General features: G+C 49.6%; 2 protein-coding genes and 2 long non-coding RNA genes across 9 annotated transcripts in view; 2 read left to right on the top strand and 2 right to left on the bottom strand.

The window, feature by feature from the left end:
* The window catches only part of TSPAN15 (tetraspanin 15), a 90,427-nt gene extending 70,935 nt beyond the window's left edge, over positions 1-19,492 (bottom strand). The window contains exons 1-4 of one of the 5 annotated variants that reach the window (XM_069571962.1): positions 6,209-6,474; positions 5,759-5,952; positions 4,453-4,560; positions 3,621-3,777 (exon numbers count right to left, since the gene is read on the bottom strand). In XM_069571962.1, the coding sequence (XP_069428063.1) occupies positions 3,621-3,686 (66 nt within the window). In that variant the 5' untranslated portion in view covers positions 3,687-3,777; positions 4,453-4,560; positions 5,759-5,952; positions 6,209-6,474. Of the gene's footprint in view, positions 1-3,620; positions 3,778-4,132; positions 4,243-4,452; positions 4,561-5,758; positions 7,136-19,326 lie in introns of those variants that run through there. The other 4 variants (XM_069571963.1, XM_069571961.1, XM_069571965.1 and 1 more) reach the window with 4 other exon arrangements.
* Positions 69-13,909, top strand: LOC138430103 (uncharacterized). The gene is made up of 4 exons (XR_011253000.1): positions 69-1,186; positions 3,749-3,887; positions 5,884-5,958; positions 13,074-13,909. It is a non-coding gene; the product is annotated as an uncharacterized lncRNA (long non-coding RNA).
* Positions 15,335-27,612, top strand: TACR2 (tachykinin receptor 2). 2 transcript variants are annotated; one of them, XM_069571958.1, is made up of 6 exons: positions 15,335-16,262; positions 17,832-18,026; positions 21,702-21,855; positions 22,462-22,658; positions 25,976-26,086; positions 27,245-27,612. In XM_069571958.1, the coding sequence occupies exons 1-6, from the start codon at positions 15,871-15,873 to the stop codon at positions 27,261-27,263; spliced, it is 1,068 nt and encodes a 355-aa protein (XP_069428059.1). In that variant the 5' UTR covers positions 15,335-15,870; the 3' UTR covers positions 27,264-27,612. The 2 variants fall into 2 exon arrangements, with proteins under 2 accessions (XP_069428059.1, XP_069428058.1); XM_069571957.1 differs by lacking the exon at positions 27,245-27,612 and having other exon boundaries at positions 15,376-16,262; positions 25,976-26,235.
* Positions 21,432-21,821, bottom strand: LOC138430105 (uncharacterized). The gene is made up of 2 exons (XR_011253001.1): positions 21,733-21,821; positions 21,432-21,562 (listed from the first exon to the last, which is right to left on the bottom strand). It is a non-coding gene; the product is annotated as an uncharacterized lncRNA (long non-coding RNA).
* Positions 27,613-27,857: the final 245 nt, after the last annotated feature.

Raw genomic sequence — 27,857 nt, 5'->3', positions numbered from 1 at the left:
ACCGCTGGCTAAAGAATCCCAATATCTTTTTGCCTTTGAGTGGGAGGCCCCAGGAGAAAAACGCCAACAGATGACTTGGACAGTATTACCCCAAGGGTTCAGAGATAGACCCCACCTGTTTGGACAGGCCCTTAGCCGGGATCTCCTAGATCTGGACCTGGGACCTAATGGGAAAATGTTACAATACGTAGATGACCTACTAATATGCTCTCCAGATGAGAAAAGTGCCCAACAACACACAGTTCAGGTTCTAAACTGCTTAGCAGAAAGAGGAATATAAGGTCTCCCGTGCTAAGGCACAGATGGTCGAGACAAAGGTCACTTACCTGGGAGTTCAGATTACACACGGGTCCAGGAGGCTGTCCTATGATCGGGTACAAGGAATCCTCCAGTTGCCCTCCCCCATGACTCGAAAACAATTGCAAGCTTTCCTGGGGCTAACTGGATATTGTAGAATCTGGATACCCAACTATGATCTAATTGCCCAGCCCTTATATGAAAGCTTAAAGGGACGAGATGATTCAATCCCACTGATATGGGGAGCTCCTCAAGAGAAGGCAGAGGCTACACTAAAACAGGCCTTAACTCAGGCACCTGCTTTGAGGTTGCCAGACCCAGAAAAAGCATTCCAACTTTATGTCCACGAAAGAGAGGGAATAGCCTTGGGAGTGTTAACTCAAAGGTTGGGATCTGAGCCCCAGCCTGTAGCTTACTTATCCAAAAAGCTTGATCCAACTACCCGAGGCTGCCTTCGAAATCTTGCAGCTATTGCAGTCATGCTAGAAGATGCTTTAAAACTCTCCTTTGGGGGCAAACTAACTATTTTTACCAGCCACCAAGTAAAACAACTCTTAAATGGGAGAGGCCATTTATGGATGTCTAATCAAAGAATCCTTAGATATCAAGTAATGCTGATGGAAAATCCAGGCCTCACTATATCCCCTTGTGAGGTTCTTAACCCAGCCACCCTCCTGCCTACCCCCGAGGGCTCTCTCCCCTTTCACTCTTGTCTAGAAACCTTGGACCACTGGACAAAACGCCGAGAAGGATTGTCAGAAGATCCTCTGACCAACCCTGAGGAAATCTGGTACACTGATGGAAGCAGCTTTGTCTTGGATGGAAAAAGAAGAGCTGTATGCAGTAGTCTCCAATTTTGAGACCATAGAGGCTAAGCCTCTGCCACCAGGTACTTCAGCCCAATTAACTGAGCTCATAGCCCTGACTTGAGCTTTAGAGCTGGGAAAAGGAAAAAAAAAAAGCCATTTACACTGATTTCAAGTCTGCCTTTCTGGTGCTACATGCATATGTGGCTATTCGGAAAGAAAGGGGCCACTTGACCACCCAAGGGTCCCCAATGAAATATGGTGATCAAATTCTTCGACTCTTGGAGGCAGTCCATCTGCCCACTGAGGTTTCAGTCTCCTACGGTAAAGGACACCAAAAAGGGAGCACAGAAGTGGCACAAGGGAACCAAGAAGCTGATCAGGCAGCTAGGAGAGCAGCATTACAGAACCATGACCTAATAGGGGTTGCCACCTTAGTTCCACAGACTAATTTGCCAGAAACTCCTTCATATACTGAAGGTGAGACTCTTAAAGCTAAGAGCAAGGGCTTTCAAGAAGATCATATGGGGTGATTCCAAAAGGAGGGACTCCTTTTTCTGCCTGGGAACCTCCAATGGAGGTTGGTTAACTCCTTACATGCCACTACTCATTTAGGAGAAAAGGTCCTCCAAAGATTATTAGAAAGGTCCTTCAGAGGAACAGGCTTGCAAACAACTATAAGACAGGTGGTGTCTTCTTGTCCCACTTGCCAATTAAACAACCCCCAAGGAGCTCGAAAACCCCAGCTGGCCCACCCCGTCCAACGACGAGGGGCCTACCCAGGAGAGAATTGGCAGATGGACTTCACCCAGATAGTCCATTAGTCCATTAGACTTCACCCATTAGTCATGATAGATACATTCACAGGATGGATTGAAGGCTTTCCTACCCAGACTGAGAAGGCTGAGGAGGTGGTAAAAAAAACCTGCTCCATGAAATCATTCCAAGATTTGGTCTGCCCAGGTCATTACAAAGTGACAATGGGACATCATTTACTTCTAAGGTCACCCAAGGGGTCTCAAAAGCATTGGGCATTACTTATTATCTCCATTGTGCCTGGAGGCCTCAATCTTCAGGAAAAATAGAGAGAGCCAATCAATTCTTAAAATCAGCAATAAAAAAGATAACCCAGGAGACCTCCCTGGGATGGAAGGAGGCTTTACCGATAGCCCTCCTCTGCACCCATATTGCCCCTAAGGAACAGGCTGGTCTTCGTCCTTATGAGATGCTATATGGGAGACCTCTCGTTTATGTCAATGACCTCTTCCTAGATCCGGAGGCTCAGACCCTCCAGTCTTATACCATGGCCACTGGGCAATTCCAACAGGATATATGCTTGTGGGGTATGAACCAGGACCCAAAAGATTCTAAGGAGTCAACACTATATGCTCCAGGACTCAAGTCCTAATTAAAGTCTGGAAAGATGGGTCCCCAAAAGCTCAACTCCAGCCCACATGGAAGGGCCCCTACCCTGTAATACTTTCTACTCCCATAGCAGTCAAGGTACCAGGACACGACTCCTGAATTCACTACTCATGAGTCAAGCCATGGAAGAAAACAGAAGAGGACACTCAATACACCTGTGAACTCCTGGGAGATCTCAGATACCTATTCAGGACTACCAATGAGTGCCATTCTAATGAACACCCCCCAAATCTGTTTTCTGGAGATAAGATTTCTCAAGATAGCTCTAAAGAGCCAACACAGCTTGACAGAGATTGTACTCCGAAACAGACAGGAGATAGATCTTCTGATCCCTGAACAAGGAGGGACTTGAGCCATCCTGGCGATATGAATTTAAAAATGACTAATGCCCCTACTAGTCCTTGTTATGCTACATTGATGATGCTTATGATTATTCCATGTACTGCCAATTGTCTAACCTGTTTTGTCTCTGCCCCGGTCAACCAGCTACAACATACAGTGCCAGTTCCACAAAGATATAAAACTCCAGCCAACCACGGGAAATATCACACACCCTTAGATGGACACCGCTATAAGGACTCTGAGGCTTGAGACTAGCAAGAGGGGGAGGCCCAACACCCCTCGCTGCCCCAGTTCAGCAGGAAGTAGCCAGAGAGACCTCGACGCCCCTATTCCCAAAGAATTGGGCCTCCCATCTCTTGAGGGGGAATGTTAGGTAAGTAGAATAGGGAAAAGGAGTCCAAAATGGTGGTGGCTAAAAGACAAGGAAGGGAAAAGCCCATGAAAATGAAACAAAAGAAGGTCCAAGGACCGGAGTGAGGACCTCAGGTAAAACAAACAACACTCCTGGCTGGCCCAACGTACATAGGACAAGCCCAGGGAGAGAGAAACATATAAATAGAGGAGCCAGAGCCAGCTCTCTCTCTCTTTCCTGCGTGCTGGGGCGCTCTTCTCCTCGTGTCTTTAGATCGACGTGTCCTCACGCCTCAAAGATGGATTTTCCTGCTATCTTCTATATAAAATAGAGCTGTAACACTGATTTGTCTAAGAGCTATAACACGGTCTATCCAAGACCTGACAGCTGTGACTCACCGAAGGGACTTTAAATGTCCGTCGCTCCAAATCTTTGTTGTGACGAGAGAAAGAATCGAGGAACATACACTCGCATGACAATAATTAGTGTCACATGTTTTTCTCCTTTCTTCCTATGTTGAATGCAGACATGATGCCTGGAGCTGCAGCAGCCATCCTGTAACCATAAGAAAGAGGCCAAGAGAAGAGAGGAGATACCAGTCGAAACCCTGATGCTGTCGAACAACAGAACCCAAGTCAGCAGCTGCCTACCCAGAGCCCTGTGAGGCAAGGAAAATAAGCACCTATTTATTCAAGTCATTCTTTACTCAATTGTTCTGCTACATTCTTACATAATATGAGAAGAAATTAAGAAATTATAGAAGAAAAATTCCCTGTGAAGAAAAACTTGTTTTCAAAATGAAAGGGCTCACTGAGTATCATATTTAAAACCAATACCCTTATACACCTGATATAAATTTGTCAATTTATACCTGAATTCTACAGAAAAAGAGAAAAAACTACAGTCTTACAGCAGAGAGAGCAGCTTCCTTAAAAGGGAAACAAACATCAAACAAACATTAGAGTTTTCATTTTTAGCTCTTGAATCTGGACACCAGAGAAGCAATGTCAACAGATAATCGACAGGAAATAATAAATCAGTTTTAAATACAGGGTGTTTTCCCCAGTCTCGAGTTCCCTGGGTAATTATTAGCCACCACTTGGGAATTTCAAATAGAAAACAGATAAAAACTGGCTTGAAGAGTTCAAAGAACAGACATCTTTACATCTATGTGCCATTTCGTCCTCCAGGATATCTTCCCGACCCAGGGATCAAACCTGTGTCTCTTACCTCTCCTGCATTGGCAGGTGGATTCTTTACCACTGTGCCACCTAGGAAGCCCCCTTTGTATCTATATCCACATTTAAAGAGAAAATGCTTTTCTTCATGCTTCAAACACTGTAAACAGATAAATGGCAAAGATTAAAATCTGGGCAACATTCAAAATCATAAGGTTAATAAAACTTGCCTCTTGTTGTGAAGATTAGTTGCATGCACGTATCCACTCAGTGGGGAAGGAGGTGGTGGTAAGTGGGGGAAGGTGGGGGAAAGACAGACATTTGAAAAAGCAATAACAACACAATGCGGTAAGTGTCAACATTGGGAAGGAGCAGTTGCTTAGATCTGTGTGTTCAGGGAGGCTTCCAGGAGGCAGCAATGTTAAAAAGAAGCCTGCCAGATTAAGTGGACATTGCCCCAGTGAAAGGATGTGTAAGAGGGTCTCAGAACAAGGGGAGAGTGGTTCCCAAACTTGACTGCAAACTGGAACCACCTAGGGATCTCTAAAAAGTACTGATGCCTGGCTCCCACCCCCATGCCCTCCGTGCCGTGCTGTCTCTCAGTCGTGTCCGACTCTTTGAGACCCCATGGACTGTAGCCCACCAGGCTCCTCTGTCCATGGGGATTCTCCAGGCAAGAATACTGAAGCATGTATTCTGGGTTGCCATGCCCTCCTCCAGGGGATCTTCCCAACCCAAGAATCGAACCCTGGTCTCCCACATTGCGGGCAGCTTCTTTACTGTCTGAACCACCAGGGAAACCCAGGAATACTGGAGTGGGTAGCCCAGCCCTTCTCCAGGGGATCTTCCCGACCCAGGAATTGAACTGGGGTCTCCTGCATTGTAGGCAGATTCTTTACCAGCTGAGCTACCAGGGAGGCACCCATGCCCTCCGCCTCCTGCCTTAACTCATCTGAGCTGTGATGTGGCAGCAAGCATTTTCAAAGCTCCCCAGGTGGTTCTAATGAGCAGCAAAGTTTGGGAACCACGGGCCTACACCAAGCTTGAGGCCAGAACCTGTGGCTCTCTGTAGGTGGAACTAGGAATTGGAGGCAGAGAACAAACAGTGGGAATGGAGAGAAGTGGATGAGTTAAGATTTAGGATGTAGAGTGGACAGGAGTGAGTGATACTGGGTGGGGAGCAAGTGTAGAAGCTGCTGTCTCTGATGCCCAGGTTTCAGGCTTGGGTGACTGGGGGCATGTGGTCCGTTTTCTGAGATGCAGAACACAGCAGGAGAAAGGGGTTGCACGCAGGAAGATCTCCTGATTAGAGGTGATGCATGCTTATTACAAAGAGGTTTGGCTTAAAAAATCTTAACCCTGGCCGTGGTTATCATCATCACCATCTTCCTCATCATCTGAGTCTGAGAGGCTGCTTGAAGCCCTTGTGCTCACAGGATTAAAGTAATGATGTCGCCCTCTGGTGTCACTATCTGTCTTACAGGCACTCAGGCGTCAGTTGACACACATGCAGGAGATGGACCCAGGACCTGGGCCCAGGGAGGAACAGGAGCTGGAGGTGAGCAATCAGAGATGATCTTTTTTACTGCTCAGGCTACAATCTCCCAGGGAGCCCCATGCTTGGCCCAACTTGAATAAGGTCTCCTTGGGATAAGCCGCTGTCCTTGCAAAGTGCTCACCTCATGGAAGGAGCCTTGAGCGGGGGCTACTGAATGGGGAGTTTGCTGGTGGGAGCTGCAGGCATGGCTCTGTCAGTACTGGCTGTTCAACCTGCAGTGAGCACCTTACCCAGGCATCAGTGTCCTTACCATGACGAGGTGCTCCCGGAGGACTAACAGTGTATCCATATTGATGATCACAACAGCGGACAAGACTGACCTTCTCTGCCTCAAAGGAAGAGACAAGTGGCAGTTCTCACGTTCTCCAGAAAGGCTGCCACATGCCAATAAGGAGTAGAGGGCAAGTTTCCAGACAGGCTTCTGGAAGGAGGTAGCATTCCATCCGGGCCCTAAAGTGTCTGTGGCCAGACACCCCACCCTTGGGACATTCAGGAGAAACTTATCTCAGAGAAGGCCTGTGGTCGGAGAAGAAAGGGTATGGGCTCTGGAGTCAGACAGACCAGGCTTGACCGATGGTTCCCCCAGCTGCATGACCTTGGGCAAGTTCTTTAACCTTTCTGAGCATATAATCTCATGTATGAGACTGGGTTATAATGAAATGACAACTGCAAACTCTTATTTAGCCCTGTGCACCAGGTACACTTTGCATGTATTAACTAATTTAATCCTCACCACAATCCTACGAGATAACTAGCCCTATTTGACAAACAAGGAGGAGGAGGAACAAAGAGGTTATTTCACTGGTTCAGTCCCCAGGCACACGGGCAAGTGGTGGGTGGACAGTTACTTCTGTGACCACAGAGATGATAGTCAATGGATTTTACTGGAACAGGTAAGCTTGTTGGCAGAGCTCAGCCTCCTGGGAAGGTCAGTGTCAAGGAAAGAATTTCAAGAGGCAGAAAGTGACATTCTCCAGCAAGCATTAAGCACAGTGCATGAAGCTCTTATTTGTGACCACATCATGATACCCTATGGTTCCTGGGACTTCCCGAATGGAAGGACCATTTGGCTAAAGAAAGGCATGGGCTCTTAGAACTGGCTTCTTCCTACCAGCCTCAGTGGGCCCCACAGTACCAAAACACAGCTGGGTCTTAAAAATGAAAAACATTTCCGCTCCCAACTGCCCATGTAGCTAAGGGTGGTCATGTGACCTTGTTCCGGTCACATGATATAAGGGACATCTGCTGGGAGGGTGCTGAAAAAAGATTTCCCTCCCTAACAAAGGAGACATGCCTGGAAGGGGAATTCTTTTCCTTCCTGCTCCCTTCCTGGAATGGGAATGCTGTCATGTAAGAAACTGTTACTTGGAGCTGTTGGAGCCATCTAACAGCCAAGAGGCAAAGGTCAAGGAAAAAAAAATTCCTAGAGAACTTTGAAACTGTCGCACTGTTTAGCATGGAATCACTGACCTCCTGACTTCTGGTTATGTGCGAAAATAAGCCCCCATTTGTTTAAGTCATTATTGCTTATAGCAAAAAGTTTTCTACCATTACACCCAAGCTGTTTCAATATATTCATTTATTTGCCCAATCATTCATTTTATTTAACCAACAAATAGCATCTAGTGTACACAGTGTGTCAATCATAATGGAGGGAAAGGAAGATATGACCACAATGAAGACAGATAGGACTCCTGGCCTCATGAATTTCTTAGCATGGGTCAGGGTATTAACAAGAAGGAAAGCACAGGCATGCTACTGGAGTATAGAACAAAGATAGTCAACCTGTGGAATCATCAAGGAAATTCTTAAAGGATAGTGTTTCATGAAGGGTTCAGTGCTGTAATAGAGCCTAACATGCAATGCCTTAAACAAGAGAGAAGTTTGTTTTGCTTTGTTTTTCTTTTTCATGCAACAACCCTGGGTTTTGCCAGCCATAAGACAGGGCTGCCCTCTCTGGATTCAAACTGTCAGCTCCTATTGTTACCATTTCCCACCCAGTAGGAAGAGGGGAGTGGAAATGGAAAGCAGCCAACTCCTTCTCTAAAGATGAGACCTTCAGAATGGCCATCATCAAAAAGTCTACAAATAACAAACACTGGAGAGAGTATGGAGAAAAGGGAACCCTCCTAAACTGCTGGTGAGAATGTAAGTGAGTGCAGTCACTATGGAAAATAGTACAGAGATTCTATTTAGAAAACTAAAAATTGAACTACCATATTATCCAGCAATCCTAGTCCTGGGCATATATCCAGACAAAACTATAATTCAAAAAGATACACGCATTCCTATGTTCATAGCAGCACTATTCACAATAGCCAAGACATAAAAACAGCCTAACTGTCCATCAACAGATGAATGGATAAAGACGTTGTACAACATACAATGGAATACTACTCAGCCATAAAAAATAATGAAATAATGCCACTTGCAGCAATATGGATGGACCTAGAGAGGCTCATACTAAGTGAAGTAAGGAAGACAGACAAATACCATATGACATTGCTTATCAGTGGAACCTAAAATAGGACACAGATGAACCTATATATGAAACAGAAATAGAATCAGGGACGTAGAGAAAAGACCAGTGGTTGCCAAGGCAGAGACAGGTGGGAGAGGGCTGGACGGGGAGTTTGGGACTAGCAGATGCAAACTAGTATATATAGAATGGATAAATGACAGAAGTCTAATTGTACAGCACTGGGAATTAAATTCAATATCCTGTGATAAACCATAACATGAAAATATGAAGAATGTTCATATATGTATAATGAGTCACTTTGCTGTACAGCAGTAATTAGCACAACATTTTAACTCAACTTTATCTCAATAAAAAATAAATTAGAAAAAAAAAGATGAGGACTTACCTGGTGGTGCTATGGATGGGAATCTGCCTGCTAGTGCAGAGGACACAGGTTCAATCACTGGTCCGGGAAGATTCCACATGCCGTGGAGTAACCAAGCCCGTGGGCCACAACCGCTGAGCCTGTGGGCCACAACTGCTGAGCCACTGACCCTGTGGGCCACAACCACGGAGCCCGTGGGCCACAACCGCTGAGCCCGTGGGCCACAACTGTTGAAGCCCACCCTCCTAGAGCCTGTGCTCAGCAACAAGAGAAGCCACGGCAGAGAGAATCCCACACACCGAAACTAGAGCAGCCTCCACTCGCCATAACTAGAGAAAGCCTGTATGCAGCAATGAAGGCCCAGGACAACCAAAACTTAATTAGTTAATTAATTAAAACTTTAAAAAAGCAAGCTGTTTAAAAAAAAAAGCAGATGAGACTTTGAAGTTGTCTATATATACATGTCACATCCTATTGGTCAGGTCTTAATCATGTGACCACCTCTGGCTTGGAAGGGAGGCTTGGAAATACAGTCCATTAGCTGGGAAGCCAGGTGACAATAGGTAACAACAGAGGCAGTTTTATTGCTGAAAGAAGCAAGGGGAAAGTGGTCCTGAGAAAGAATTAGCAGTAAAAGAATGAGGCTATTTTCCTCAACCCAGAGTGCCAGGGTCCAGCCCTGGTGGATCCAGGGTGATTCGAAGGTGGGGACGGAGTCAGTGTCTTTGGAAAAATACATATTTAATCATAGATCTAGAGAGATTAGAAATGGATAGTGTAGTAGGAAGATTAGTGGAGAAAAAGAGGCTGAATAACTTGGATTATGTGGAATAGCATCCATGCTCCAGACGGGAATTCAGCCAGAAAAACGGGAGCAAGAAAGAAGCGACATGGGGGAATCAGTCTTTCTGGAAACTGATCCGATTTCTTTATTTTTCAGGTTTGTTTATATACCTTTTTGTTATACATAGGGATGAATACAGAGTCACGCGGGGGTCAGCAGACCTGACCCTTGTCACAATCAGGTGCTTCATATAAAATTATACAAAGGTCTTATGAGTTTCATCATCTTCTAGCCATGAGGTCTGCTGACATTTTATGGCCCTTTCTGATACCGGTCAGTTAACCAGAAAACTTATTTTTCCAGGGGTGATTTTTTCTTAAATCAGGCGCCACCCTCCAAATAAAGTTGCATTCCTATAGGGTGAGGGTGTAGTGAGTTACAATCAAGAAAGGAATTTACTTAACCTAGGGTTTAACATGATTAATCTTAAAGGTTAATACTTATTTTTCCTATATGCTAGTTATATTCATTATAAGGGCAGGAATATGAAGTTTTAGCAGCAAACATTGGCTCAACAAATGTAAACCCTTCACCAATGTTCCCCTTAAGATCTATTTTGTTTTAAGATAGTGATAAAGTTACATTTTTGCATAGCAAGGACACAGTGATTTATAGTGATTTATAACAAAGTACAGTGATCTATAACAAAAGAGAAGATTCATTAACTCAAAAAGTCTAGTATTGCTAACATCAAAAAACTACTATATTTCCTTTTCTATATTCCAAATACATTGATTAATATATTCCCAGGTGCCTAAGGATATGGAGGCCTGATGGCAATCATTGACTCATCAATGAAAAAAGCCCTATGCCAATACTCCAAACTCTGTGCTGTTTATGGCTGAGGGGCTGTCGCACAAGCTAGTCTGTCAGCAGAGAGGTTTGACCTGAGATATCCTTGTCACACCCAGGGCAGGGAATTAGCAGTAATTATTGGCAGGACAAATGAAAAAAACCCTTCACCAATATAATTCCTAATCATCCTACTAATACTATACTAATGATCTTCTAACTTCTCAAAAGAGTCTGTTTTTAGAAAGTTTTAAAACATCCCGTGCCTCTCACTGTTGGGAGGCTGTAAACAATCACATGTGGCCGGACGAGCCTGATGAGGCAGGCCAGAGAACCTCCAGAGTTCGTAAGTTGAAACACTCTTGTCACACCCAGGAATTTTTATTAACTGGAGCTGCAAGTTAACGCCTTCTCTGAGAGAAATGGTTATGGGGGAGAGCTCCCCGTAAAGTACTCTGGTTTTGGGGTAGATGCTCGGGAACAGGGGGTTTCCTGAGGCTTGATCACGCCTTTGCGTATGCCAAGCTTCCTTCCTCATGACTTTGCCATGGGCGGAGTTCCTCACGCTGGCCCCCAACACCAGAGAGCAATGGGGATTCATTGAGGGTTACAAGCAGGAAGTGCGTGGTCAGATAGTGTTTTAAGAGGTCACTGTGGCGGAGGGTGGAGTGGAGAGGGACAGAGAGTACAGGGGTGGTAAGCTCTCTGCTCCTCCAGGATTTGGCTCTCCATCTCGCCTGGAAGCTTCTTGAAGGTAGAGACATGATGCTTTCTCCTAACTCCGGGATGATTGCAGGGAGTCTCTCCACTCCCAGTCCAGTTGAGAGACCCCCTGCAGGGCACAGGACTCAGACCTTTCAGCAGAAACCCTGACTCTCTGTCACCCCCCTTTCCTCATTCATTCCCCCCTTCCTCACGACAGCACAATTGCCAGTACCAGGGCAGACACCAAGTCCCCTCTGTCTGCAACACCCAGGCTGCCTCTGGGATGACCCCAGTCACCTAACTAGCAATCCCCTCCTAGGCAAGCCTCGCCCACTTCCTCCTAGGCCTGCCATAGATGGGCAGATTTTGCAGAAGCCTGATGTTGGGAAATGAACCCGTTTGGTGTTAAGAGCTTCTGAGCTCTGTGTACACCAGCACCGCAGCAGATGTAAACACTCACGGCCTCTCTTCTCTGGATAGATAAACTTCAGGCTTTTAGGGGGAGGCACCGCCCCATCACACTCACAGTGTTTAAAAAAGGTGTCAGCTGCAGCGCGTGCTCTTGGCAGACTGCAACTGTCCCTCTCCCAGCTGAAGTCCCAGATTCTGGGCCACTGATGCTCAGGCCAGGGGGGTGGGGGCCCAGAGTTCATCTTCTAAAGGGGCCACATCTTGGGACCCTCTTGTGGACAAGGTGGGGCAAACTGAGGAATAAATCCTAAGATGCTGTGGAAACACTCAGCATCCTCCAAAAGCTCTGCCTGACCTACACAGACATGTTTTTTTAGTTTAAGTTTTAGATTCTGTGAAAATAAGAATGCTACTCCCATCACCCCTGACCGAGTGATGTTCTAAACTTTATTCATTATTTGTTATTCATGTATTCATCTGAGATTTATTGAGCACCTACTGTGTGCCAGTGTGCCAGGTTTTACACTGCCCTGCCCACTCAAAGTTCCCTAAAATCCCACCACTGCCAATCCCATTAGTTTAAGGTTTTCACATCTATCTGTCAAACATCTGTCTCTTTATTAGATATGTTCTACCTATTATAGATAGATGCGTCCATGGTGGCTCAGACGGTAAAGAATCTGCCTGCAATGTGGGAGATTTGGGTTTGATCCCTGAGTTGGGAAAATCCCCTGAAGAAGGAATGGGAACTCACTCCAGTATTCTTACCTGGAAAATTCCATGGACAGAGGAGCCTGGCAGGCTACAGTCCACAGGGTCACAGAGTCAGACACAACTGAACCACTAAGCTGCAGCATTATAGATAGATAGATAAATAGATGATATATGCAATATATACAATTTACCATCCCTCACCCCTGAGTCATTTTAAATCTGGTTCCTCATTTTCATTCAGTCCACACTTAGAGGTACCTGCGATATGCTCGCTGCTCTCCTGGACAAAAGACATAAACTAGACACAGCCCAGGCCCTGAGGAGCTCCCCACCTGTGTAACAAGGAGGTGACCAAGAAGTGGCTTCATGAGAGCAGAGGCAGGCAAGCCAGTGCAGACTGTGCAGGACGAGGGAAGCCATCAGGAAGCAGCCCCCTTCACAGGCCAGAGGACCCGAGGCCAGCCTGCTCCTCTCAGGGGCTCCCCCTCTCTTCTCCAAATGAGGAACTAGATCAGGACTCCTGTGTCTTTGAATTTCATGGACCAATAAAATACCAAAACACCTAACTGAGGGAACCATACAGCTCATCAGCATGGTATTCCACTGAGTAAGAAACGTAAAAGGAAACGAAAAACCAGGGAGGCAACTACCATCTGCCATCACCATTATTTCCTGAAAAAAAGGATATTTCAACCCCCAAAGCAAGAAGGGCATAGTTTCAGAATGAAGGCTGATTTTTCAAATGGGATTCATTCACCCAAATGAACAGCTCACTGTGCTGTCCTTGTCCTCGTCTTGCCCAGCCCAGGTGAACTTCGTGGTGACCAGATGACCTGCAGCCACGTGTGACCCGCTGAAGCCGTGACCAGGTGGTCCAAGCCCAGCCAGAGACATGGTCGGGCGACTGCCAAAGGCATCTCTGGGACACTGTTGAGGGGCACCTGGGCCACAGCACTTCCTGGAACCCCTTTCTTTCTCCCATCCCTTACACCTGCAGCAGCTCCCACCTTCTGTTCCAAACTCCCTGAAGTACAATTCCTCTCCCATTCTAGTCTTCAGGACTCCAGCTTCAAAACCACAATAGCACAAACCATGAGGGTAACTCTAATGGGTCCTTCTAGCTCAGAGTGATCTGACCTGGGGCTGTCCAAGGCCACTGTCTCACCATCACTGCTCAGCCACCCCCTTTGCCCACACCTGCTTCTCTCCCCTCCCTTCCCCAGGGGTTGATCCCATGTGCTCCTTAATAAACATCCTGCACTCTAAAGTCGGAACCAGAGTAGCCTCCCGGGGTACCCAACCTGTGCCACTGCTCAGCCCATCCAAACAGAACTGATGGGCAGCAATCTCCTCCACTTCCTGATGGAGGAAACTTCCCATACAAATCCTCGAGGACCAAACTGGAACCTGGACGTATGCAGAGGAGCTAAAGGAATTCAGAATGTTTTCCTGTCTTGAGAAAGACCGGCTTTCACGACCATTGTTTAGTGATGGACTCCGCAGGCCAGCTCTGCGCGCCCCTCTGTCCAGGGTGGCCCCCACCCTCTCCTTCTACGAGGCCACCAGTACATAGTTGGAAAGCTACAAGAGCACATGATTTAAGGGGGAAATAAAACTCTTAGATTTATCAGCTCCAAAACATAATCCTCATGTAAACACTGGAGGTGGTGGGATGCTGGCGGGGAGGAGAAACGGGTACTGTTTGGGGCTTCTCTGATGGGTGACACGCGTCGGTGTCCTATCCTTGCACTCTGCGTGTACCTGAAACTCAACAAATTCTGACAGCCTGGAGGAGGAGGCAGAACAACCAACAGAGTAGGTTGCCCCAGCTTACATCCTTATTTCTACACATTCTGCCTCCAAAACCCTGGTCAGGGAAGCATAAGACAAACAAGCCCCGAACTGGAGTGTCTGCGGCTCTCCTGCCAAAAGACATCAGAGGCAGAGGTCGTTCAGCAAAAGGCAGTTGTCCAAACAGAGGATGGTGGCCCAACCCAGACAGGGAACAGGCCTCCCTCTGCCCCATGGCCTCGCCGGGGTGGGAGCCCTTGTGTCCTAAGCTGACTCTGGGAGGGCAGGAGGCCCAGGGTCCTACAGTATACACACCCGCGGGAAGAGTAGGGGTCCCCGGAAGCTGGCTGGAGTCCAGGGAGACAGCACACACTTGGCACAGCAGGGCTGCCCATGCTGGTGACTGAGAACCCTCCAAGCGTTAAGGAGGGACATGCCCTGCCCTTCTGCGGCTGCCCGGTCTTGATGGTCTACACCCCCACGGGTGTGCACAGGTGCACGGATGTGCATGCGCTTACACATGCCAGTCACATACACATACAGTCACTCAGACAGCAGCTTCAGGCAGTGCCCGACACATCACACAGTCAGCGTGCAAGAGTGGAGTCTGCAGGCCGCCCCTCGGGGTTTTCTGGAGCTCACAGGAGAGGCGGTGAGCCCTGTCCTTGTCCTAAGACAGTGGTTCTCAAAGTGAGGTCCCTGGGCCAGCAGCATTAACATCACCCGAGAACGTGCTGGACGTGCTTTGCGTTCTCTCTTGGTCACAGAGCCCTGAGCAGGCCCGGGGGCCTCCCACGGGGCTGGGACTCCTTGTCACACCTTTTACGTGTCAGCTCCTGTGCTAAGCAGACTTAATATACACTATCTCATTTAAAACTCACCAATACACTGCGAGATGCACACTGTATTGCTCCTATTTTTTTCAGATGGGGAAGCTGAAGTTCGGAAAGGTTTAGGAGTCCTTGCCTGGAGCCCCCGAGGCTCCCAAGCCCGTGCCCCTAGTCACATTCTAGACGAAGCTCCGGCCCCGCTGAATGTAAACACCCTACTGAGGACTGTGCCCTCCATGCCAGGCCCCACCCCGGCCACCCCCTCAACTTTCCCTGGGTCTCTCCCTGCCTCAGCAGCCAGTCCTAAATCTTTCCTCAAGAGATGAAGCCTGGCCATCCATGCGGGAGGTGGGGCAAAGGGCGGAGGCAAAGCCCCAGCTCGTGAGAAGACAGCACCTCTGCCAAGGCCCTCGCCGCCCTGCACCGCACGGCCCCGCCCGGATAGTAGCGGGACGGCCTCCCCGCCTGCACCCCAGCGCCTGGAGAGACAGCCTGCTGCACAACTGACCTGCGGGATCCAAACAGCTGCTTTGCGCACATCTGATCCCTAATGTCTCCTGAACCACATTAGGAGGGACCTGGGTTCGAGTTTATCACCAACTTACTACATGACCTGGGCTGGTCCCCACTTGGAATCTGTTTTTCCATTTCTGCAGTGAAGACGCAGGCTGATGATTTAGAAGGATGCCTCTTACTCTGAGACCACGTCTTGGATTCTAGATATCCACGTGACGTTGGAGAAGGCTGGCCAGGACATGGGAATCTGAAGTGCCTAGGGCTCTGGACCCGGCTGTCTGCTCAGCCTAACTCATCTCTGTTTGAGACTTGGGAGTGACCCCCCAGCTCCCTGGGCGCGCCTGGCTCGGCACCCACTCCTCCTGCTCCCCGCACTCAGAGAGGATTTGTGTGCTCCCACAGGGCACCAGGGCCTGGAGGGAGCCAAGGAGCCTTACCCCTTGTCCCAGACTCAGAGGAGGCCATGGGGGCCTGTGTCGTGATGACCGATATAAACATCTCGTCTGGCCTTGACAGCAACGCCACGGGCATCACAGCCTTCTCCATGCCCGGCTGGCAGCTGGCACTGTGGACCGCAGCCTACCTGGGCCTGGTGCTGGTGGCTGTGATGGGTAATGCCACAGTCATCTGGATCATTCTGGCCCATCAGAGGATGCGCACAGTCACCAACTACTTCATCGTCAACCTGGCCCTGGCCGACCTCTGCATGGCTGCCTTCAACGCTGCCTTCAACTTCGTCTACGCCAGCCACAACATCTGGTACTTTGGCCGTGCCTTCTGCTACTTCCAGAACCTCTTCCCCATCACAGCCATGTTCGTCAGTATCTACTCCATGACTGCCATTGCTGCTGACAGGCAAGAAGGGGCAGCGGGGTAGTGGGGCAGCTGGGGGGAGCCGGTTCACTGTGTTGGCTTCAGATAGGGCTGATACCACGCCCACAGTCACACAGCAAGTTAAGTGTAGAACCCAGGGAATTAATTGCCTCCTAACCTGCTCATGATCCTAGACTATGCATCTGGAATAGTTTCACAGAGGACTGTGGAACTGAGACGAGAAAGGATAAGGTTAGACACGAGAAAGAACTTTGCCCTAGATGGCTGTTCAAGGCTATAGGGGAAGAACAGTGTCTTAGGGACCTTCTGGAGTGTTCTTCTCTGGAGTTGATTTTTGTTTTGGTTTCTTTCTTTTACAAGGAAATTGCTTATTTTGTTTCCTATTCCTAGATAGATTATGTGAGGGGAAAATTAAACACTGCATGCAGTTACCACATAATTACGATGGGGCCAATTACCTCCCAAGTGCTGTATCTCCGGGGCTGCAGAGCAAGGCTCTGGAGGGGTTGAGGGGCAGGAGGGTGGAGGAGTGATCAGTCAGCAGGTCTAAGTCACCTAAGACTTTCTCATTCACTCAGTAAGTATCTGAGGCACTGTCTCAGGCACTGGGGAATATACACCAGTGGGAAAAGCATGGCCTCATGGAACTTCCGCCTTAAAGCTCAGGTTGGGGGCTGGGTAGTATGGGCTGTAGAGGGCAGCGTGGAAGCCAGGAGTCCAGACAGGCAGGAGGCGGTTGACTAGTAACTCAGGGGAGGGAAGATGGTGGCTCAGGTCAGGATGGTAATAATGGAGACTCATCCATCCATTTCTTCATTCATTCTTACGTTCAGTGCCCACTATGTACAGATACTGCTCTGCACATTCAGGTAAAAACAGATAAAGATGCCTGCCCTGGTGAAAATTTAAATAGAAACACAAGACTAAATAAATTATGCATTGTATTTTGAGGTCATGAGGGCTATGGGAAAATATTAGAAAGGGGATAGGGGATTCGAGGCGCTAGGATTTGTGTTTTGGGGTGGGGCAGGTAGTATATCAGGATGTCAGTATGTCAGGATCAGCGAAAGGGTGGGATTTGAGCTTTGTCTTATCGTCCTGGCCATGTCTGAAGGTTCAGATTAATCCCAGGGAGGAAGGCTCGGGGGGTCATCTAGGACCAAGGTCATTTCTGCATATGTAGAGCACTTTCTCCACTGCCGACAGCTGGTGGGCAACTGCTTGGGCTTTGTGCAGAAGACCTTTGCGCTGTTAAGAGTTTCTGAACAGAAGAGAGGCTGGGCTGCTGAGAAACTCAGCAGGGCGGAGCTGCAGGACAATGCCCCAGATGGACTTCTGGTGTGGCCACACTGCCCTCTTGTGGCCTTCTGAGAGTATGTCCACGCTCAGAAGGAGGTGATGAGGTGGACAGAAGTTTAGGGCGCTAGCGTGCCATGTGTCGACAAGACTGTCACCAGCCCGGCAGCTCTCTGCAGGTCACCAGCGGGGTGCGGGGAATAGGCTGGAGAGTGTGGGCCTGGACTGGGAAGAGGAGGTGCAGGCTGGTCTGATGGGAGTGCACCCGCGACTCACACCGCCCTCTGCTCACAGGTACATGGCCATCGTCCACCCCTTACAGCCCCGGCTCTCAGCTCCTGGCACCAGAGCGGTCATTGCTGGCATCTGGCTGGTGGCCCTGGCCCTCGCCTTCCCCCAGTGCTTCTACTCCACCATCACCATGGATGAGGGCGCCACCAAGTGCGTGGTGGCCTGGCCTGAAGACAGCGGTGGCAAGACGCTCCTTCTGTAAGGCCTGGGGGTGAGGGAACATGGCGTGTGTGCATGCGCCTGTGTGTGCGTGCATGCACATCCATGGTGTACACATGTGCAGCGTGTGAGTGTGAGTGCACAGGTATCTGTGAGTGGGCGGGGGATAATGTGAGCACTGCTGCTGCTAAGTCGCTTCAGTCGTGTCCGACTCTGTGTGATCCCTTAGATGGCAGCCCACCAGGCTCCCCCATCCCTGGGATTCTCCAGACAAGAACACTGGAGCGGGTTGCCATTTCCTTCTCCAGTGCATGAAAGTGAAAAGTGAAAGTGAAGTCGCTCAGTCGTGTCCAACTCTTGGCGACCCCATAGACTGTAGGTAGGCTCCTCAGTCCATGGGATTTTCCAGGCAAGCGTACTGGAGTGGGTGCCATTGCCTTCTCCAATGTGAGCACAGTATCAACTCAAAGTGACACTTAGCACTCAGTAAACGTCAGGTCTGGTCTAAGCACTTTACATACATGAACTCATTTAATTCTCATAACAGTATGAGTATGTATTATTATTATTTCCATTTCTCAGATGAGGAAACCAAAGCACTAAAAAAATTAAGGGCCTAGGACCACACAGCTATTAAGTGGTAAATCAAGGATTTAAATCCAGGCAGTCCTGCTTCAGAGCCCAATCTCCTCAACATTCTTGCTTAAATAAGGGACATATCAGGGTACTAAGGCAGAAAGAAAGAGCAGATGATGGAGCCTGGGATGTTTTCAGGAGGAGCCTGGAGACAGCCTAAGTTGAGGCAGGCACCATAGGCTAGGGGATGGGGGCAGAAAGCAGAACTCAGACTCGGTGCAGCTGCTGTGTGACCCTGGATAAGTCCTTTCCTTTTCTGGGTCTCAGTTTGCCTAGTTCTCACATGGCTCTGTCATCCCCAAGCACCTTGGAAATTCAAAATAGAGGATAAAGAATCGGTTGAGGTTCTGGCAACAGTATTCGGGTTGGATCCTGCTCTGTCCCCTGCTGGCTCAAGGATCCTTTGAGTCACTTAACCTCTCTGAGCCTTTGGCTCTTTCTCTCAAAGGAGATTCGCAAGAGACCCTTGCTCAGGGGTTGTTGTGAGGCACGTAGTACCGAGCCTGCAGCAGAACCTGTGCCCAGGATGTCGTCGTTTAAACGGGAACAAACGAAAACAAACCCGTCAGACTTAGTCCAAGAAAAGCCTGGCTACCGCAAGCATAAGGCTGTACACCCTCTGAGCCCAGAGCCACCAGATCACGGCGACAATTCAGGCCCCTCCCCGCCCCCGCGACAGCCCTCTCCCAGCGCCGGCCCCTACCTCTCCTCCAGTCCCGAGCACTGGCCAGAAGGCGCCATTCCTCTGAGAAGCCTGTTCCTGGGGACTGCTGTGCTTCGAGGGCAGGCCCTGCCGTGGGTCTTGGCCTCACCCTGTACTCCCACGTTCTCAGGATTCAATGCTCCGTGGGCGGTGTCCATGTAGGGACGCGCCCCTCTTCTGGCTCCGGGAAGGGATGGGAGCAGAACATTTCGAGACTGGCCACTGGGGGGCGATGTTTCTCCACCTTAACATGGAGCTATTCTCCTGGAGGCTCGGAGTAGTAACTCATGGTACCAACCAGTACCAGGGTACCCCAGTTTTCTGGGGTCGGTGATTTGCGACCCTGATTCAGACGAAGGCAGAAAGCAAGAGGGCAGAGATGGGCTAGGAGGGTATCCTTTGGTGATACTTCGAATTCTGAGAGGATTTGGGCCAAAGCTTGGTTTCTTGTGTGTGAGAATTTATTATTCATTCTTGGGTTAGGGAGCTTCTGAGGTTTAGACTGGGGGCTCCATCCTTACAGGCTCACATTCTGTGTGTGTGAATCTGATAAAATGACAGATCCCCTCTCCAGGGAAATGCACATACACTTGCAAAATCAAAATGCCAAGAAAAAGGCAGTCTCAGCTGTGGGAGAAGCCATTCCTGATAATGGCAGGCCCTAGAAGATGGTCCCCAATGCTCCTTGGCTCTTCCTTGTGGTGGGAACTTAGCCCAGAGTGAATCCCCATCCTGCACCAACCCAAGAAAGAATGAGGCAACAAAGGGGCATCACTCATACTCGGGAAGCATGGTGGAGATTATCTCCATGTTTTACAAATGGGGAAACTGAGACTGAAGGAGAGATCTGATTGCCCAAGGTCATGGTTTAAATTAGAGGTTGGACAAGAACCCGGATCTTCTGACTCCACAGGGCTGATTCTCAGTGAAAGGGAAATCATTTAGGTGTTAAGTCTGTAGAGCTGTTTTACATGACACAGACTTCCTATGCCTCTCTGAGCCTCAGTTCCTCGATCTGGACACTGAGGCAGATGGCTCAGCTGATCCTCAAGGTCTATCCGTGACCTCACAATCAAAGGTGACAGGGGCCTGGCACTTACCGCTCCTCGTCTCCTTACCTGCTCCACAGTAGGATAGATGGGGGTCAGGGTGTCTAGGAGGCGCCAGACATTTTGTAATTAGAAAGTCGAATTCTAAACTCAGGTTTTAGGGAAGGTATTTAGGGAAGAACCCATCTGCTCTCCTCTCTCCAGGTGGCAGCCCCTCTTGAAAGGGGCCCAGAAAGGCTGGCACACGTGGAGGAGAGAAGTGGCTTGGGAACGCCTCAGTTTTCCTAGAAGAAGGTCACATGACAGGGCCAGGGGTCTTGGGTCCATCCACCAAATGCTCCTGCCTGGGTCTTGTTGGAGCGTGACTGCAGCACCACTCAGAAACCAGAAGGGGCAGCATGCATGTCCTTTACCCCAAAGGAAATAAAAGGGCCTCAGCACAGCCCTGGGTGTCCGCCATGGGGACTGGATGAGCACCATCAGTGGTGTTCCAGGCCACTTGCTCACAGCAGAAAGTGTGTCTGCTGATGTGAGCCGTGTTCCCAACAATGCTCACAGTCAGGAAGAGGTGATCCGATAGCTTGAACAGTGTGGCCCGTCTTCACTGCCCCGTTCCCTGGTAGGGATGCTGGTGCAGGATAGAAACACATCAACTCCCGGAAATCTATTTAGACAGACAGATGCAGATATAGATGATATACATAATCTATCTAATACATGTGTATATACACACATGTAATGCATGATTCTGGAAGAAAATATTCCAAATCGTTAATAGTGGCGGGGGTGGGATATGCAATTTTACTTCCTCCTTTGTGCTTAATGGGGCTTCCCTGATAGCTCAGCTGGTGAAGAATCTGCCTGCAATGCAGGAGACCTCAGTTCGATTCCTGAGTTGGGAAGATCCCCTGGAGACGGGAAAGGCTACCCACTCCAGTATTCTGGCCTAGAGAATTCCATGGACTGTATAGTCTATGGGGTCGCAAAGAGTCAGACACGACTGAGCCACTTTCACTTGTGCTTAATGTCATTATAAATTTTAAACAAATGTATTGGTTAACTTTTTCATTCCTATTTATTTCCTCGTTTGATAACTTGTCTGCCACTTGGAAGGACTCCGAGCTTACACTGGTGTCCCTTTTGCGGCAGGGGAAGCCCTCACTGGGCACGTATGCTAGTCGGTTTGCCTTAAAAAAAAAAAATTAAACCAAGGTCTTGGGAGGTGGCCCCGGGGTGGCCTGTCAGGAAAACTCAGGGGCACTGCAAGGTCCTGGGGACGGAGCTCTGGCAGTCGCCAGGTGCCCAGGCCCTTGACTCTCCCTCCAGGTACCATCTCGTAGTGATCGCCCTCATTTACTTCCTGCCTCTCGTGGTGATGTTCGTCGCCTACAGTGTCATCGGACTCACGCTCTGGAGACGCTCTGTCCCGGGGCACCAGGCTCATGGTGCCAACTTGCGCCACCTGCAGGCCAAGAAGAAGGTGAACTCCGGGGGCGGAGGGGGCGGGGTCAGGGCGGGGCCGGAAGTTTGGCCACGCCTCGGCATCGGCCATTCCGGGCCCACCCGCGAAAGGGCGCCGCGGAGGGTAGACTCCGCGTGTAGCTTGTGTTTGTCCCAAGTTTCTGGCCAGAGCCTTCATTCCTGCTTCCCCAGGCCGGCCGACTTGCCTTTGGTCTTTGGGTTGTGACAGACACAGATTGCAGAGAGTGGGGGTCTTGCGGACCCATAGCTGGCAGGGTCTCTCCTAAGGATGGGGTTAGGAGCGAGAGCTCATCCACTCTCCAGGGAGGGGAGCTGCTTTGCTCAAAGAAGGATCCAGGACGCCTTTTAGAGAAGGTGGCATTGAACTGGGCTTTGAGGAGTGAGGACTAAGAAGGAAAGACAGCAGTGTGAGCCTAGAGACCAGCCTGAGCAAAAGCCCTCAGGTAGAGGGCCCAGGAGTGCCTGGGTAGCAGGTGTTCTGGGGGACCTGATTATTGAGGGCTTCTCAGGCTGGCATGAGGGGTGCCCCACCCTCACCCTCAGGAAGACTGGTGGGTCTTGGGGCATCCGGGCTGCGGAGTGACCGGAGTGTCTCCTGGCCCAGTTCGTGAAGACCATGGTGCTGGTGGTGGTGACGTTTGCCATCTGCTGGCTGCCCTACCACCTCTACTTCATCCTGGGCACCTTCCAGGAGGACATCTACTGCCACAAGTTCATCCAGCAGGTCTACCTGGCGCTCTTCTGGCTGGCCATGAGCTCCACCATGTACAATCCCATCATCTACTGCTGCCTCAACCACAGGTAGCCCTCACCCCAGCCCCTCTCCTCAGCCTGGCTCCATCCGGACCCCCCTGCACAGCTTCACCCACCCCCATGGGATTGCCATCCTCACAGGGATCCCCCAGCATAATCCTCGCTTGAGCCCCACCCCCTCCCCAAAGCTCTGCCCCAATGCCCAGGCCACAGCTTTCACGTCTGCCTGCTCCTGCTCTTTCTTCTGGGGGCTGCACCTGGGACAAGGAGAAGAGAGAAGGGAGGGACAGAGAGATGGAGGGAGGGGCAGAGAGGCAGAAGGACAGCCAGAGAGGGAGGAAGGAAGGAGCCAGGTAAAGGAAGGAGGGACTTGGCTACTTCCCTAGTGGTCCAGTGGTTAAGACTTTGCCTGCCAATGCAGAGGGTGTGGGTTTGATCCCTGGTTGGGGAGCTAAGATCACACGTGCCTATCAGCAAAAAAAAAACACAAAATAGAAAGCAATATTGTAAGAAATTCAATAAAGACAAAAGAAACAACAAGGAGGAGGGAGGTACTGATGTTTTTAAGAGCTTTCTACATTGAGGAGGCAACTGAGGACTGTCTGTAGGCGAGAACAGTGCCAGCCACAGTGAATGAAACACAGCCTGAGGACTGGGGCCGCGGCTGGAGGGGAAACAGGTTGCTCCCTGGAAGATCACAGGAGGGGCTTTCAGGGGCGGTAGGAAATGACCTTGGCAGAGACTGCCAGGGAGGAAGGAGCCCAGTTCTCACTCCCTGCTGCTCTCGTACCTCTAGAGAAGTGGAGTCTCACCGAGGGACTGGCATGTGCTCTGGAGCACGTGCACAGGTGGGAGATGCTGGGCCAGGCGGGAGCCCCAGTGCCCAGGAGTCCTTGTAGAGCAGGCCACTCAGCCTCAGGACAGTGGGGCCAGGTGAGAGTCGGTGAGAGGTGAACACTGAGTCCTGGCCTTAACAAGGCAGTGATGTGGGTGACATTGACCTTGGGCCTCTTTTATCACCTCTCTGCAGAGATATCCAGACCATTCATAAGCCCAATAGAGCCTTTGTTGCTCAGACATCCTACCCACCTGGGACAGGCCAGAAGGAAGTGAGAGACTGACTTTTATCTTTTGAATGTTTAATAGGCATCAGAACCCTCCATTGTCTCCTGACAGGCAAGTATACCCCATGGACTGTAGCCTACCAGGCTCCTCTGTCCATGGAATTCTCCAGGCAGGAATACTGGAGTGGGTTGCCATTCCCTTCTCCAGGCAGATTCATTGCAGGCAGATTCTTTACCATCTGAGCCACCAGGGCTACCCATGTAATGGGATGGAGGTGTTATCCCCATTTTACAGATAAAGAAACTGAGTCTCAGAAAGGAAAACTCTCCTAAATTCATACAACAAGACTTCCATGTGTTTCCAAGGTCTGTAATCTCATCCCCACATCACACATTTTTCTCCCATGCAGTTGGAGAAGTGAGAACTGAGAGACAGGGACTGTCACAGCAGGGAGGGCCCCCAGCCTTCTGTGTCTGTGCACTGGTACCCAATGACACAGTCCATGGGAGTCAACACCCCAGGGCTCTATGAGTTCCTGAAACAACCTCTGATCGTTCAGGATTTGAAGACACCAGCTCTGCAGTAGGACTGTTCCTCCTGGTGCAGTCTTCTTTTCTCTAAAAAAATAATCTCCAGTGGCTTTGTGTGCCAGCTCTGTTCCAGGCCCTTTGGGATATGCTGGTGAACAAAAACAGTGATCCCTTTCCTCAGGGAGCTGGCCTTCTAGGGGGAGCAGGTGGAGATAGACAATAAGCAAAGCTAATGAGTCAGTGAGTCACAGTGTGTATTAGGTGATAAATCCTATAGAAAAAAAGAAGAACTGGCTAAGGGAGGACAGGAAGTAATGGGGGAAGTAATGGGCATAATGGTTGCAATTTTACAGGATGGTCAGGGTAGGCCTTACTGAGGAGCCTTTTGAGCAGATTTGAGGACTGAGTGGGCCCTGGTAGCTGTCTGGATAAGAGTTCCAGGCAGAGGGAACACCCAAGGTAAGGGGGAGAAGCCGGGAGAGGATTAGGCAGTTGCAGTAATCCCACCAGGTAAGAGATGGTGGGTTTAGAAGTGGTCAGAATCTGGAGATTGCTAAGGTACAGTCAACAGAATTTGATGGAGAGGAAGTCAAGGATGACTCCAGGTTCTCAGGTGGTCAGTTATCAGGAGCTGAGATGAGGACGACTGTCAGGGGTATGGGGGGAAGAGGATAGGGAGCTCAGGTTGGGATATGCTGAGTGTAGGTATAAGGGACAGTGGCCATGAAGCTCCCATAATAAAGGTGTTCATTGGGCTGCACCGTGGACTCTCTAGAGCTACAGGGGGAGGAACCAACGTCAGGTCCGCGCTTCTGCAACACAGAAGCTTGCATCTCCTGGGAACAGACCACCCAGTTGTCTGCCTCTCTCTGCACCACACAGGGCCTCATCTATTTCTGCTCCTAACAGGACAGTGTCTACCTTCTGCTGGCTCTGTCTCACTTCTCCACTCACTCTCTCCTTCCTCTGATCTCTCATTTACGTGGGGACCCTCTGTGCTGCCAAGGGGAAAGCTCACTTATTCTTTAAGCAAATGTCCCCAGACTTAGTAGTTCCATGTGCATATTTCCTTTCAAAGCAGTCCCCTTGGAGAGCATCCTTATTCCAGCCAACATTGCCAAAGCCCCAATTTCTTAAGATTCCTCTTTGCATACGCCTTTAGAAGCCAATTAACAAACAAGAAAATCTGTTGTGTTATAATTGTACTTGGTTTGTTTTTATTTGTTTGTAATAACAAATGGTCTTGTCCAGCTTAATCACCCACTTCAAACTTGGACTTGGCTCCAGATTACTTCTGGCTGTTTCCAAAACCCCAACCCACTAAAGAACGTGTCTCTGAGCTCTTTTTTTTTTTTTTTTTAATTCTTTATTTTTGGCTGCCCTGGGGTTTTTTTGCTGTGCGCCGGCTTTTCTCTAGGTGTGATGTGCAGGCATCTCATTTCAGTGGCTTCTCTTGTTGTGGAGCACAGGCCCTAGGGCGCTCAGGATTCAGTAGTTGTGGTCACGGGCTTAGCTTCACAGGCTTAGCTGCACGGGCATGTGAGGTCTTAGTTCCTGGACCAGGGATCGAATCCTCGTCCCCTGCATTGGCAGGATTCTCAACCACTGGACCACCAGGGAAGTCCTCCAGAGACCCTGAGCTCTTATGAGTGAATTTCCGAAGCAACTTTCCTCTGGAGGGAAGATCGGCTCCGGGAGGTGGGGCAGCCACAGGGCAGTTCCCATAACTTGGCCTCACTCCATTTCTCAAGATGACCCTCCACCCCTCAGGTTTCGCTCTGGATTCCGGCTTGCTTTCCGTTGCTGTCCATGGGTCACGCCAACCGAGGAGGACAAAATGGAGCTGACCCACACTCCATCCCTCTCCACGAGGGTCAACAGGTGTCACACTAAAGAGATTTTTTTCATGTCTGGGGATCTGGCCCCCTCTGAGGCAGTCAATGGGCAGGCTGAAAGCCCCCAGGCTGGAGTGTCTACTGAACCCTGAAGCCTAGTGCCTGGCTGCAGGGAGAGGCTCCGCACCCTTGAGAAGTAGCCAGTCGAAAGGACCACATCTGAAAGTTTGGCCCATGCCTCACCCTTCAGTACATCCATGGGAAGACAAGGCGGGGCCAGGAACTCTGCAGTGGGTACTGCCTCTCCCAGCTAGCCCTTCAGACAGTGCTTCAGGGATCCAATAATTCAAAGACAGGGTGAGCTAACACTTATCTAATCCAGGAGTTGAAAGGTCAAATGCCTTCCTGGGGCATACAACATAATGAGTAAATTGAACCCAGTATAAAAGAAAAATTGTAGATATATTGATAAAAAGATAACTGGCTTCCAGTGTTGGGGCAATAGGGAATGGTGGGGACTGTGGCAAACTGGAGGGCATAGGAATCCAAAGGGGACAGTAGCTGATCAGCTCTGGGCAAATGCTGCCATGTGACTGATCCTCTGCATCTTTCAAGAGAAGCCAGAAATCCAAATTTGTGAAACTTAACTTCCAGAATTGTTAAATTTAGCTCACATTTTTATACATGTTGTATGAACCAAACAAAACACACCCGTGGGCAGTACTCAACCAGGACACTGATTTATTATCAGGATAAAGACACAAGGAAAGAAGCTTCTTAATTTTGCAAAGCCCCTAACCTGTGAGCCAATCCAGGGCTTCTCTGCTTTAGCATCTAAGAACCCAGTTCCACCCCAGGGGAGTTGGTGGTTAAGGGTCAAAGGGAGCCTCAGCTGGGTGGTCTCAAGACAATGACCTTCACATTGCCTTCCTCTTTCAGTTGCAAAGCTACTTTGCAGGGAGGCTGAGGATGATGGGAGGGATGCCTATACATCAGCAAGCCCAATACATGTTAAGTGCTTCATAAACAGTGTGTGTGTACAGCCACTATGTCATGTCCAACTCTTTGTGACCCTATGGACTGTAGCCCACCAGGCTCCTGTCCATGGGATTCTCCAGGCAAGAATACTGGAGTGGGTTGCCGTGTCTTCCTCCAGGGGATCTTCCTGACCCAGGGATCAAACCTGTGTCTCCTGCATTGACAGGCAGATTCTTTACCACTGAGTCACCTGGGAAGCCCTCATAAACAGCAGCCGTGACTTTCATTACTACCATGGCAGCCGTCTGACATGAATGCCTCTGCAAGTCAGCAACACAGCCGTCACCCTTACTTCTGCTCAAGAGGCTGGCAGGCAGAGAACACCAGCCGTCCCATCCCCTAGAAAGCTCCAGGCCCAGCTGGGTCCACACGTCACTCTGCCTGCTGACTCACCCTTCCTGCCTCGGGCCCTTCCAGAAGAAGCACATAATGCTGGAAACACACACCTAGAGTTTAACGTTACCTGTGTTCTCCATAAAATCACTGTGCCGTAGGCGCTGGCAGTGCCAATAAAGGGACCCTGGTCTCACCAAACCAAGTGAACATGCAGTCGGTCCTGGGGAAGACCATGCAGAGGTGTGCCCATGGCCGGGGAGACTCACGTGGCATTGCAGTCACAGGGCACCAGAATGTGGGCTAATGTGGGGTCTGCTGACCAGCCTGGGGGGAGGAATCCAAAATGGCAGCCACAGAGTGGAACAGCACCCTCCAGGCTGAGGTGGGGCAGGGATGGAAGGGCTGGACAAGGGCCAGTTTCCCATAGAAGGGGTTAGTTTTCA

The sequence above is a fragment of the Ovis canadensis genome, chromosome 25 (genome assembly GCF_042477335.2).
Source record: "Ovis canadensis isolate MfBH-ARS-UI-01 breed Bighorn chromosome 25, ARS-UI_OviCan_v2, whole genome shotgun sequence".
NCBI classification, from domain to species: domain Eukaryota; kingdom Metazoa; phylum Chordata; class Mammalia; order Artiodactyla; family Bovidae; genus Ovis; species Ovis canadensis.
This window is presented reverse-complemented; position numbering and strand designations above follow the sequence as displayed.